General features: G+C 32.6%; 1 protein-coding gene across 2 annotated transcripts; it reads right to left on the reverse strand.

The window, feature by feature from the left end:
- Positions 1-470: 470 nt before the first annotated feature.
- LOC113857641 (zinc finger protein ZPR1-like) lies at positions 471-12,419 on the reverse strand. 2 transcript variants are annotated; one of them, XR_003503287.1, is made up of 17 exons: positions 12,201-12,401; positions 11,176-11,220; positions 10,824-10,864; positions 10,629-10,710; positions 9,089-9,133; positions 8,549-8,605; positions 7,979-8,038; positions 7,765-7,892; positions 5,445-5,712; positions 5,290-5,356; positions 4,647-4,717; positions 4,486-4,575; positions 3,710-3,818; positions 3,233-3,324; positions 2,221-2,326; positions 1,070-1,309; positions 471-699 (listed from the first exon to the last, which is right to left on the reverse strand). XR_003503287.1 is itself a non-coding variant. In XM_027489732.1 (16 exons), exons 1-16 carry the CDS (start codon positions 12,318-12,320, stop codon positions 1,197-1,199), a joined length of 1,494 nt encoding a protein of 497 aa, XP_027345533.1. In that variant the 5' UTR covers positions 12,321-12,419; the 3' UTR covers positions 774-1,196. The 2 variants fall into 2 exon arrangements, 1 of the variants encoding a protein (XP_027345533.1); XM_027489732.1 differs by lacking the exon at positions 471-699 and having other exon boundaries at positions 774-1,309; positions 12,201-12,419.
- Positions 12,420-13,657: the final 1,238 nt, after the last annotated feature.

Here is a 13,657-nt window from a genome sequence, read left to right on the forward strand (position 1 = left end):
AAACCAAATATAGCCTAATTTCATAGCGGAAATTGTACAAATGGAAGACATTGAGTTGAAAGGCGCAAAGTTACTAAACCATTCCCATCTTATTTTCAAAAATATAATAAATCACAATTAACATTTGCTTATACAGAAAATCTTTAGATGAAGATATTTATTGGCTTTACCATTGGTCAGTAATAATTAACTATGCGTTTTAATATGTAACTTTTCCTTTGTTTCGCCTTATCACCTGATAGCCCATAATTTCGAAAATAAGACCTATATGAAATAATCAACGTTTAATAACATTTATTTTAAGATAAATAATTACTTTTAAAATAAATCTTGGAAAGTTAACGAGAAAGTGACTCTCCTAAAAAAGCCGAATCAAATAAGCTAAAAGGATCATAAAACTTCACTATTATGCCCCATTTAAGAAGAAAGGAGATTGCCAGGATCATTTTTTTTTTCTAGTTTTTCTAGTAACAGTTCACAAATCAAATGTAACAATATTTCATGTCCATAGTAGTAAAAATGGAAGGCATTGAGCTATAGATGATACCCAATACAATGTATTTATTTCACACTGTTATTCTTGCTCCAAAAACAAAAACTTTCACCTTTCTTTTTCAGCCAGAAGCTTTGATTTTGCTAACTTCGAAAAATCAGTGAACAATTGTTTTGCTGTATTTATGTGAAAAAATCACGAACTCCCTGTTTTCATCCATCACATTTAATGCAAAAAAAAGTCGTAGCTCGACCCCACGATTATCACATTTTCATATCTCAATATCTATCTATATATATATATATATTACAAATTTCATTTTTAAATTATTTGCCAGAAGTTGAATTTTAATGGACAATAAAGTAGGACTAATGTATCCTATCCAGAAGCTTTGAAGAAGGAAAAGGAACAATGCCAGATGGCCCACAAAAACCAGAAATAAGCAATTAACTTACAAATTGTAAGAAATTACATCTTCACGACAGAATAACTTCGGAAGGATGATACGAGTTAATGGGCTTGCTTACATAATTAGTAAATCAATCAGACATTGACATGAGGGTCAAGAAATCTGACCTTCCCATCCTTTGTGTACTTAGTATCATCAAACCGATAAACTATTCCTTTTCACAACAGCTTCGCTCCATTTGTTTTGGTTGGGGGTGGAAGGAGAGGAAAAAGAAACAAGGTCTCCATATGCTCTTTACTCAGTTTTAGCAGTATTTGTTGATTCATAAGCAACATCGGCAGAAGAGGTATCCATATCATTCAGACCTAATTCTTCATTTTGTTCCCATGACCTCTCATATTCCTCAACTGGAGAGAGATGTCGACAAAATTGCCAAAACAGAAAACCATAAGACATATTAACATGGAAAAACTATGCAGCCGAGTGTAGATAACATGCCAATAATAGTAAACAAGCAAGTTTTATATTATACACAGCTCATTAAACTCAACCATAAAATGATAGCCATTATGCAGGTAAAGTCGAGGCACAGCCGCACAGCAATCCAAAAGGTTCAAATGCATGCCCCTAACGAGGGAAATGTCATATGCAACTAAACTCATTCCTGTATTTTTGTTTCCATGGTAGTAGTACACTGGATTCCCGAGTAACTTATGGTTGAATTGAATCAGATATCTTGCAGTACAAAACATAGACAAAATCTATCTCGCTAAATGAAGAAAAATATTTTTATCAATGATGAGGAAACAAGGTATCAAAGAATCAGATATCTTCAGTTCAAAACATTGCATGATCCATTTTACCACAATGAATTTTATTTTTTTACCAATAACAAGGAATGACATAATCCATAGTCATATGGTGCATAGAAAGTTGAAACCACATCACTATACAAGCAAACTGCACAACACAATAAAACCTAAGGCATGAAAATAATTTTCTGCTTTTAATTTCAGTACACTTTACTCAGAAGATACGAAGTTATCATTTCAGCAAGAAGCTGGAACTAAAGGTGCAGAATGCATTATATTCATGAACAATAATAACTATTATATGATTAAAAAATCATGATAAACCTTCTTCTCTATTGTAATTTCTAGATTATTCTATATATCTATATCTATCTATCTATCATTTTTAGTTTCTCATGCAAAACGGCAAAAGGACAATGCAGATATTCAACATGTTCAAGTTCAAATTCTGAAAATGTCAGCTGCATAAAGTATAGCTTGAAGTATCATATTGTTGGAAAACTTACATGCTAATTGATTGTCATCTTTAAGATCATCAGTTGCAGGTGCTACAAAAGAATTGGCTAATGCATCATCAAGAATTAGAGTCCAAGCTTCTTCCAAGCTAAGAAGCTGCATAAATTGAAAAGATGCAGATAAAAGAAATAGGATCAAAAACCTTAAACCGATAGGTCTAAGGCAAAGTCAAATCAAAGCATACTGATCATGGTTGTTAAACTCTCAATTTAACTCGTAAATTCGAGTTTAAGATCTTAGACAAGGAAACTGTGTCAAATTGCATGTAAACTTGTTTTTTAATAAACGCACGTAAACTCAGGTGAACACAGGTAAACTTGAGTTTACACCTGATTTTACGAGTTTAACTAAACAACAGCAAAATCACATTTCTTTTCACGAAAATAACACCATTTGGAATGAGGGCACCACTTTTCTCCCCTCTTTGCAAGTTGTGAAACATCACATTTATAATTATGACACCAAAATCACATTATCATTATATGATTTGGCTATAGAAGTATGATTTTTTCACCAACATAACACCATTTGGAATGACAACACTTTTCTTCCCTCTGCAAGTTGTGAAACATCACATTTATAATTATGGCACCAAAATCACATCATCATTATATGATTTGCCTATTTAGGTATGATTTTAACTTTATTATTGAAATTTATTTCATTATGAGATTTTAAATATTTTACATGAGGTAAACTTGTAAGAGTTCACGAATCAAATTTACGGAGAGGATAACATATCCCCTCATAAAAGAGAACAGAAAATGCACAAGCTAATATTAGAAACACAAATGAAACTACAATGCCTATAGTCTTCTATTATTACTCTTTCCTTTTCTACCAGTCTGCTGTAAAACACTGAAAATAATAAATAATAAACATTGTCATATGATGGTAATCTAATCAATAGAATTGATATATGAACAGCTACTACTATGCCCAGAGTGATAGACATATAAGAAGTGGAATTTAAGCCAACTCAGATATAGCGCAATGTGCTACCTTGTTTAGCCTTGCTTTAAAGTCTAGCCACTTGCTCCTTCTATGTTCATCAAGACTATCTCCAAAAGTGAAGCCATGGACCCTCTCAAGGCCTGTACATGCAAATCACATCAAATCAACTTCTAAATTTGAGCAGAGATATATAGATTATATTAAATTAATCATACAACAGGATCAGGGAAAACATAAATGTAATGTGGATGAAAGAACAATATAAAATCCAACTTTCCAAAATGGTTACAAATTTGCAATTTAGAATCCTTTTCCAACATATTTGATGTAGATTATTTGGAATGAAAGAACTAATGATGTTCTGGAAGTTGAAACTAGGAAGATATAAACGATAGTCACATCTTCATCACTTTGTTCATGGGGAGCTCAACGACACCACTTTTCCCATTTCCATACAATACATCACCTTGATGTTAATGTGTGTATGGTGTGTGTTGGGGGGGGGGGAGAGACGCACATACTTACTTTCACTAATTTTTGTAATTAAACCTTCAACAGTTGTAACAATTCCTCCCAAGGTGCCGCTTGCCAGTTCCAACTCAAGTTCAGGAACTTTTACACTTGCAGTATCAGACTAATCAAATTAAACTAGTCAGCCAATTGATAATAAAATGTATTTCTAGGTCTCAGATCACAGAAAATGAAGTTTAACTGGTCATACAAACAGAATAGTTAATCCACAACATTATGACATTTTTCACAGGTTTGTCTTTACCAGAAATACCTGAGTATCATCTCAATTTTAGTACATCACAATTTGGCACAAAGTTCTTGATGAAACCATCAATATCAGGCTTCCGATAACCACAAAATGTGAATTTGATTCATTAAAATGCTTTAGCTTCATCCAAGTGTAATAACAAACTAAACTGAAAATAGAACAAAAATTTGCATTGGAACATCACAACAGTCCACATGATAAGCTGTTCCTTCCCCCCCACCCCCACCCTCCAGGTCCTTCCAAACGATCACTACAAGAAGGTTTGGATGCTTACAGCTGCCCCACCCTTGCAACCTATAACTTCAATTAACAAAGTACCTTCTTTTCTAATGATTTTTCTATTATTGATCCCAATCTATAGCAATAACACATTAGAAATAAGAAAAGTGATAGCGTTCACTAAATGCAAACAAATTATTAACTTCAGGATCCAATATCTACCACCTAACATATATAAACTAACAGACAGCTTGGTTTCATTGGTCTGAGATTTGTTCAGATCCGGATACAGACTACAAACCTTTATTACATCGCGGCTCAGGTCATTTACATTCTTCACACAGAGAGTAATTCTTTTTCCTTTCTCGGGAATTCGTCCACCAGGTTTCAACTGCAAGTTGAAGAGCAATATTTATTTCATCTCTCAAAAAAGAGAACTACGATCAAGAAATCAGCATATACCTCAGAGTTGCGGTAACCACAAGAATCGCATGTGGATGCCATGACAATTACTTCTTGGAAGTAAGGAATATCTTCTCATTGTTAAGCTCAACAAAGTGTGTAGATGAACTAACAAGATAAGTTGCTCATACAGACTAACAATAATAATAAGAATTGGCTTGTCTCTGTTAGCAAAGCAAGCAAATGAATATTATCTACAGTCTTTACAAATCAGCAATCAGAATTCAATTCAACCCTGTAAACAACTGTTTCGTTTTAATCTCAAATCATTCAACATTATCGTTGAGTAGCTAGCATGAATCAGGAGCCAACTTTCCAAAATTAGGAAACAAAAATTATTTTCAGGAATTTTAGCCAAACACATGGTTATAAAAAAAATTCACTGCATACCAAAGAAGTGACTAAAGCTTCAAATTTCAAGTGGAAATGCATCAAAAATGGAATCAAAAAATAGGTTGAAGCTTTTATATGATTTCAGTTATGAAGCTTCATTCTCTCTTACAAATACAAAATTTGAATCCTTTTACACAATCAATTAAAATTATAGTTGTCAATGATGCTAAAGCAACAGAATCCTTCTGCGTAAATGTAACAAACACAGAGTATACCCCAGTGGCAATATCAGAAATGGCAAAAAGGATACTGGTGACAAACATTCGAGTCTCACACCTGGCAGTACAAGCACCACAAGTTGATGGGAAAGTCATCACCTGTCAAGAACAAGCAACAATATGACACTGAAAGGGAGATCAACAAAAAGGACCAAAACTCAGTATTAAACAGTTCAGCAATACACACCTCTTCTGGGGAAGTATATCGAAATAAGGCCTCAGCAATATCTGCACCATTACTCTGCGCAATGGCACGTTGACCAGCAGCTGCTCCTATTGATCCATGTGGTTCTCTCCTTGCTTGATCAGCAGTCACGTCTTCTCCCCCTTCTGGTGCTTCATCATGAGTCCCTTCGATCTGTGTGGAATCAACTAGGTATCCCAATGATGCTTGCTGCTCAGGAGTTCTCTCATAAAACTTGATAGTCAGTGATGGATCAGATGATGGTGCAAACCTATTCATATATGCCCCCAATTTAAATAAAATAGAAGTAGCTTAAAGGACTAAGTCTGACTAATGTTAATGAGAACCAAATAAAGATACAAGACTCCTCACCAACAAATACAAGTTCCCTCACATGTATGTATGTTTAGGGCTTTGAGGATTTACCTTTTATCTAGCCTCCTTACCACCTTTAGCTAGTTTATCCCAAAATAATTTTATAAAGTCAAAGGAAAGATGACAAAATTGACCAAGTTGATTTGAACATATGCAAAAAAGGTCATTGAAAGCACTGGTGAAGAGAGTTAACCTTTTATCTTCCTTACCAACGACAGTTAGTCGATCATTAAATAATTTTATAAAGTCTAAGCAAAGATGACACAATCAATTAAGTTGATTTGACCACATGCAAGGAAGATCAATGAAAGCATTGGTAAGGATAGTTGATCTCATGACTTTAAGCTTTGTGAAGAAGCGTAGAGAGAGGTCAAAATGAACTTGAAAAAAATTATTAGAAGAAATCATATGTTAAATATATCTGAGTTTGATTTCTAACCAAATCCAATAGTGTCATGTGTTCCGTATTGCTAATCTCATCTAGTAGGATAAGGTTGTTGTTGAAATACTTCAGTGTTTAAATTCCCTAAATAATTTCTCACTTGCTACCTCTAGAGTCCTTAGAAGTAATTTTATTTGGATCTTCCTAGCTGTGGATGGATAATGATCATGATGGCATGCTTTTATGATTTTTACATTTATTATTTTTATTTGTTTTGTTATATTACTATTTAAGATCTTATGCATGGAGAAGCAAGTCTCTTATATTATTTAATCACTCATAAATTTCTGCATTGTGAATACTTGTTTAATGGCTTGATGTAAGCTTGGATACTCCACTTTTGCTAAAGTATCTGTGTCATACATGTATCTAACAATGATACACCTACAATACGTCAAGGATTGTATCCAAGAAGTATCCCCAATTTTTAAAATAAAATTATAGCTCCAAATGCGATACAGCTCTGATACATCTCATACAGCTTCAAGGAAATAGATACAATTGAAACCCACTGTATGTTCAATTGTTTCTATTTGATGTTGACTTCTCCACACATTCACATAGCTATTTCTAAATTTTTCACATAGCAATCTGTGACCAGTAAAATGAGGTTCCTCTTCTAAGCTATGGCTTGCAGTGCTAGTTCATTGTAGTTATAATGACTCACCTCCCTTCTATTTTCCATCAAGATACCAAGTAGCTAAGTAGTAGCCTACTAGAAGTTGCACTTCATTGTGAAATCATTTCTTTTGTATTAAATATTTAATACAATGTGTTATTTTCTCTTGTTTTGGGCAGTTGTTGTGCATTTCAGTAAGTGTTTATAGTTTTGGTCCTTTTGAAATGTTGAAATACAAGGAAAACTCTGCTGAAGTTTTTGTACTTAGAAAGTATACTCATATTGGAAAAATATTTTTGCTATGTAATTGTGATTTTAAGGCTTATTAGGTTAAGTGGTGTTTTGGTTATCTTAGCCACTCTAATAAAAATGACCAGGCTTGACAAAGCTGAATGTTCTTCTCTAAGGACTGTACAGTATGTTTCTCAGTTTAAGACTTGCATACATTGATTTATGTGCTGCACAGTCACTTGATAGTTAAGGTGTGTGATTCTTAACCTTGTCCAAAAGTTTGAGATGTTGTGGGAGAACTGAGTAGAAGGCCCTCTGGTGGAGTGCTAAAATGTTTGCTGTTATTTAGGATTTATGGTTTGAGAGGAATTCTAGAACATTCAAGGACAGTTTTCCTTTATTGGTATATTCTACAAGTTAAGGTGGTGGTTTTTTTAGCATTTTTATGGTTGTCAGCCAATGGTAACAACAAAGTAGTGCATTTAATGGATATGCAAGGAAATTTGAGAGCCATACTGAGATGAAAATCATTCTCTTCAATGTTTTTGTTGTTTACTTATATTATGATATCTAAGCCTCTACCATATAATATTCTCTTCTTGTATAAAATAACTTTTATTCATTAAAAAGCGCTTCAAGAAGAAATAGTCTCTTACGGGTTTTCAATGAAGCTGTTTCCTGCAGGATCATCAAGAATAAATGTTAAGGATGATTGTCCTGTTGCACAGGCTCGCAATTTCACCAAGAACTGATCAATTGCTTCTGCTGTCTCTGGAGCCACTTTCTAGAAGGTAAAAAGCATGACATTAAATTATTTAAAGGGAAACTTATATATCAAACAATAATATAGGGTGCAGAAGAAAATAGTACTCTGCGTTCCTCTTGAAGAGCCTGAAGTTCATCAGCAGCTCTCATAAGTATCCCTTCCACCTATAACAAAACCAGAAGTAATATGTTTGAATCATACAATGACAAATGTTCAACTAATCATGAATTTAACCTGACTCTTCATAAAATACCTACAGATAGTGCTCTAACACAAAAATTTACGTCTCTAATATAAATGTATGGATCCTTGTTACTAAATGGGAGCATACAGAAACAGCCAGTTATAATATGATTAAGAGTTAAATCTAGAGCTTCAGAAATCTACCCAAAATACTTGCTTTGTTTCATACCAACAGAAATATATATAATAGAAGGATAACATGCTCAGCTTTTATTTGATGAAATAAAAAGAACACATCAACATACAATCAAATTACAACTTTTCAAATTGTATGATGTGTATGACAAAAAAGAAATCAATGTTGAGATTTTTACTGACAAATACAATCACAAGCAAGCCTCACAAACCCCAAAAAAAAAAAAAAAAAAAAAAAAAAAGCAGACCAGTCAATGCTAGGAGTGAGAAAAGAACAACTTAAGTATCAGAAGTACCGTTGACAAACTACCACGCTGAGCCTCAGGTGGAATCTCAAAATCCAGTTCTGGTATCTGCAGAATCATATATAAGCAAGGAGCCCTATAAATAAATTTATTACAATTCAAATTTTCAATAGTAGAACTATATTAGTCATAATTTACAGTCATTTAGAATCAATAGAGATGAATCGTATAATTTCGGAAATATTTTTTCTTGAAGTGGGATTTCTGAAACCTTTTTTTTTTTTTTGCAGTGGAATTCAACCTTGTTTTATTTATAACTTACAAATTAAAATGGTGTTTATGCATAATATCATACAATCAACTAATTAGAGCTTTGGCAATTAGTCTATTCCTAGCAGAAATACATAGTTCACCAAGCAAAAGAATATAATTATAGACATCACAATAGAACTTGCATACAGGAGGACAGGTACAAAGGAAAAATTACAAAAGTGTTAACAGAATGAGTCAGCAGAACAAAGGACAGATAGAAGTAGAAGAAAGAATCTGAAGAATGGCAGAACCTCAAAAGAGAAGAATGAGTTTAAGTACCTTAATGGTAGCAGATTCTGATTTTACCACTTGTCGATTTAGCATCTGCATTCATTAAACTTATTAACAAGACATGCTTACAAACAAATTTGCAGAATGGTTAACAAAAAGTGTAGTGTGAATCAAAATAAGAAACAAGATAATCCCACATATGCATACATCGAAAATATATTTATTAGACTGACATTGGATAAGGCTACTTGGAGTAGCCTACTTTCTGAAGATTCTGTTTCATGCAATGCACCAATGTATGGATTGGGTTGGTAAGTTTAGTTTCTAGACTCTTCTCTTAGTTTGTCATTGTGTGTGAATCAATGCTTCACCATGGGCAATTAACTTCCATATACCCCTTATTTTGTATGACAAACATATTATTTGTCCTCCCAAAAAGACTCCTATTTCCCAAATTATCATAATAACCGTTAATTACTATTATAAACATGGTAAGAGGATGAGGAAGAAGGAAAATGCAATAAAGGAGAATTAGGATGGCTAGACTTTTTCCACCAATGAGATGCTTGTCATACTTGACCCAATAGTATGCATACAAAATACCAGCTATACCAGTTGCAGTGTTTTCAATTGTAAACAGAAACCTAAGGTGCTAAGCCAGCCAAATGCCACAAACAGTGAGGCAGCAATTTTAGAGGGAGAAAAAGTACATTATAATGTCATCCTAAAAAATCCTTATAACATTTTGAACAAATGTTACAACACTACGGTATTTTTCAATGCCTTCTTACAATTTTGGAAATTGATGAAGAATGAAGAAGAAGAAAATAGCACTTTTCTCCATGCGCTGTTCTTCCTTAACATTGCAGTTCTTATTTTCTCATGATTATGTTTTACCATACTTTTGTATGTAATGCCATTTTACTTCAAACAGTTTTACTTCATCAACTCTTTAAGGAAGATGTCTTTTTGCTAAATATGGACTCAATTTAAAACACAGTTTGGCTACTTGATTGACTCCCTTACTTCTATTATGTCCATATTAATTATTGCCGCTAGCATTCTGATTCTTATTTATAACGGGAATTGTCTCAAGATCAAGGACACTTGAGATTTTTTGCATATATCATTTTTTTTAAGATTTCACTGTTGGGATTAGTTACTAGCTTGAATTTGATTTATTTATCTATTTTTTTAATTATTTGGAATGTGTTCTTATTTATTAATTATTAATAGGTTTTTGGTTCACCCGTGCTATTGCAGCAAATGCTGAAGGCATTTATAACTAATCCTATAGAGGATTTTAGATTATTATTGGCAATAGACAAATCAGAAAAATTATGAAAAATCACCCCTTCATTCTAGGGACGGTCACTAGCGCATAACACGGCCTGAGGTGGACATTCACTGAGCATCTGGCCATTAAAATCATGCCTAGACACTGGGAAGGCACTGGAGAACCTCCATTCAAGACAGTATTGTATGTATCATGACTATTACACCATGTTTTAATTCATCTAGCGGCTATGGAAGTTTGCTTAAATCATAAATAATCAGGGAGCAGAGGTGAAATTAGAATGAACACAACCTTCGGTTCGCCTAATGGGATCTCCAACGAGTAGGAACAACCCCGTGGTTGAATTTCACCAGCAAACTGTACTTCGTTGTTCCTAATGGATAACAAAAACATTAAAAAGATATTAGGCTTCAGGAAAGATCAATGGGACCAATTATGTTCAAGGCACAGAGTTTAAGGGGAGGACATAGGTTACACACAACTTACCTCTCACCGCAGTGAGGACATTCAAAAGCTGACAACAAAATCTACACAAAAGGTGAAGGTGGAAATGTATTAAATTCGTAGAAAACTAATGGACAGACATGAGAAAAAGAATCGCAGATAAAAATAACAACATGCGATAACATCTATCATCTACTTTGTAGATCGATAATGCTAATTTATTAAAGTAAATAATTAACAAATAAATTGAAAGAAAATAATCAAAGCACAACATAAGGAGAGGCAGATTAAAAAAAAAGACACGATTCAAAATACATATATACTGGTGGAAGGAAGAAAAAGATAATCACTTGCCAATCATATGAATAAAAGGAGTAATAAGTAAGACATATACCTTTCTGAAGTGAGGAATCAAAGTCAATAAAAATCTTGTAATCCCCTGACAAACATGATAGAATTTCAAGTCAAATGATAAGTTTAAGATTTATAAATAAAGATACAACGAAGCTCCAAAACTAAGTCTTAGTACCTTTGGTTCAGCTTAATTTGCAAAAGCAATCACTTATTTTTGTCAACTTTTGAATGATAAGTAATTACTTGTGACAAAATAATATTTTCCAAGCATACACTAAACTCTACTAGACAACACAAAATTTTTTGTTTCATTGACTTTTGGTAGTGGTATAAAGCAAAGCAAAACAAAACAAAAAATGAGCAAAAACAAAATTCTAGATATTAATTCCTCAATAAACAAACGAATAGCTTGTTCTTCTTTTGTTTTTTGGTCTGTGAATAGCTTGTTGTTCCATGCACAACACCATCCAAAAATTAAAAACACCATCAATTCGGCCCAACCTCACTACACCAACGAAGAACAACCATCAAGCCCAATGGGCCTATCCCCAGTGTAACCCCCGCTCCACCTCCAAAACAGTGCAACCACCACCATACAACAGACAACACCGACAAAGTCCCGTTGAGTGATTCACAGCTAGTGCCAACCTGTTCTACCTGCTCCATCCTTCAATGCCCATGAAACGCACCCTTAATTCACTACTCACCGACAAAATATCATTATATCAAATCATTATGATATTGTTTAAACGACGGTAAATTCCAAACTGCGTTTAACACCACCGCTTAGCCCCACATAAAAGCATCGATTCACGGAAAAATTAAAAACCCAGCGGTAACTCCTTAGCGTCACTCTCAAGGAGAAGAAACAAACAAATATCGCCCCTTGTTTCAACTTTGCAACGTTCATAGAGTAAAGATAAGAAGAAAAAAAGTTGCTTATTCAATGTTTCAGTTCGACGAGGAGGAGATACGGAAAAAAGAAGAAGAAGACGACGAAAAAACGGGAAAGTGATTAAATATTATTAAAAACAATGATGAATGAAGAGAGAGAAAGAGAGTTACATTTTCACCACAACGCATGCAAAGACTTTCGAGGTTGTAAAGAGGGGCATCACCGTCATCAGCAGAAACAGCTTCAACCACGGATCCAACATCCACAATTTGCTCTTTGTTCTCTTCCATATTGTCAGATTTTACTTTATTGCAATCCTTTCAATTTGAACCAGAGTGTGAGTTGCAGAACCAAACGGAGAAGAAGAAGACGAAAAAGACGAGGATTCTGAAATTAACGTGCGAAGGCACTAGAATTTGAAAGATATAGGGTACCCGTCATTGGATTCGGGTTTGGGCCGTTCTGTCTTTTTATGGCCCAATTAATTGTCAGTTCAAATTTAAGTTACCAAATTTAAGTTAATAGGTCAATAGGTCCAGTTACCAAATTTAAGTTAAAAAAATGTTATATTTTAAGTGATAAAATTCTGAATTTGAAAATTTTGAGGGATGTATTATGATATGTTCAAAAATTTATTATGATGAGACATAAATATCATTGTGTTATAGAAATAATCAATTTAGGTTAAAATGTTTAAAAATTTATCAATTTTCACCACAATAAAAGTCTTAAAATATAATACTATATTTGGCTTAAATTAGCCTAAGTGACCCAAATCAAATCTAAAATTTATTGGGTCCAATTTTTAAGATTTAAATTTAACTTTGTATCTTGGTTGAGCTTATCCTTTTAAAGTATTTATAATCGTCTAATATATCTACATTTCTCAACAGATTATACAATATCATTTATATTTAAATATGTCATCAATAAGTTTTCAAAAAAAAATAAATTTAAATATTTTAAATTTTAATAATTTAGTTTTACAGAAAACATTACTTTTACCATATTTCTTATATTGAAAGAATTGTAAGAAAAAAACAATACAAACAACTAATTTTTTCATGATTTTTAGATGAATACTTAAAAATAAAAAAATAAATTCAGATTAATGCAAATTTTTATAATTATTAATAAAAATATAAAATAAATTCTTAAACTTAATCTAATCTTAACTTTTTTATATTTTAATTAAGAAATAACCCAGATTTTTAAAACAATTATAATAGATAATTTGATTTCATGCCTTAAAAAAAGTTTAAAGCCTATTTAGAATTTACCTAAATAGGTTTTAGTCTTAAACTAAAACATTATCTGTTATAATTTTTTTCTAAAAATTTTGCTTATTATTATTATAAAAAAAATTCATATATTCTAGTCTTTAAGTAAGTATTTAACAAAAATTAATTCTATTTAGCTAAGGCGATAAGTTATCATCGACATAATTTCATTGTTTGTTTAATTTTATTTAAGCTAACACTATAGTTTTAATTTTTTCAATTAATTTTTTAATCATTAGCAAGAGAATTTTAGCACTAATGTTAATGTTCAAAGAAAAATTATTATGCGAAAGAAAAGATAATATAAGATACTATACAAGAGACTAACTCAATTTGACTTTTTAATC

This window comes from Abrus precatorius, unplaced genomic scaffold (genome assembly GCF_003935025.1).
Source record: "Abrus precatorius isolate BTA unplaced genomic scaffold, Abrus_2018 Scaffold2, whole genome shotgun sequence".
NCBI lineage: Eukaryota > Viridiplantae > Streptophyta > Magnoliopsida > Fabales > Fabaceae > Abrus > Abrus precatorius.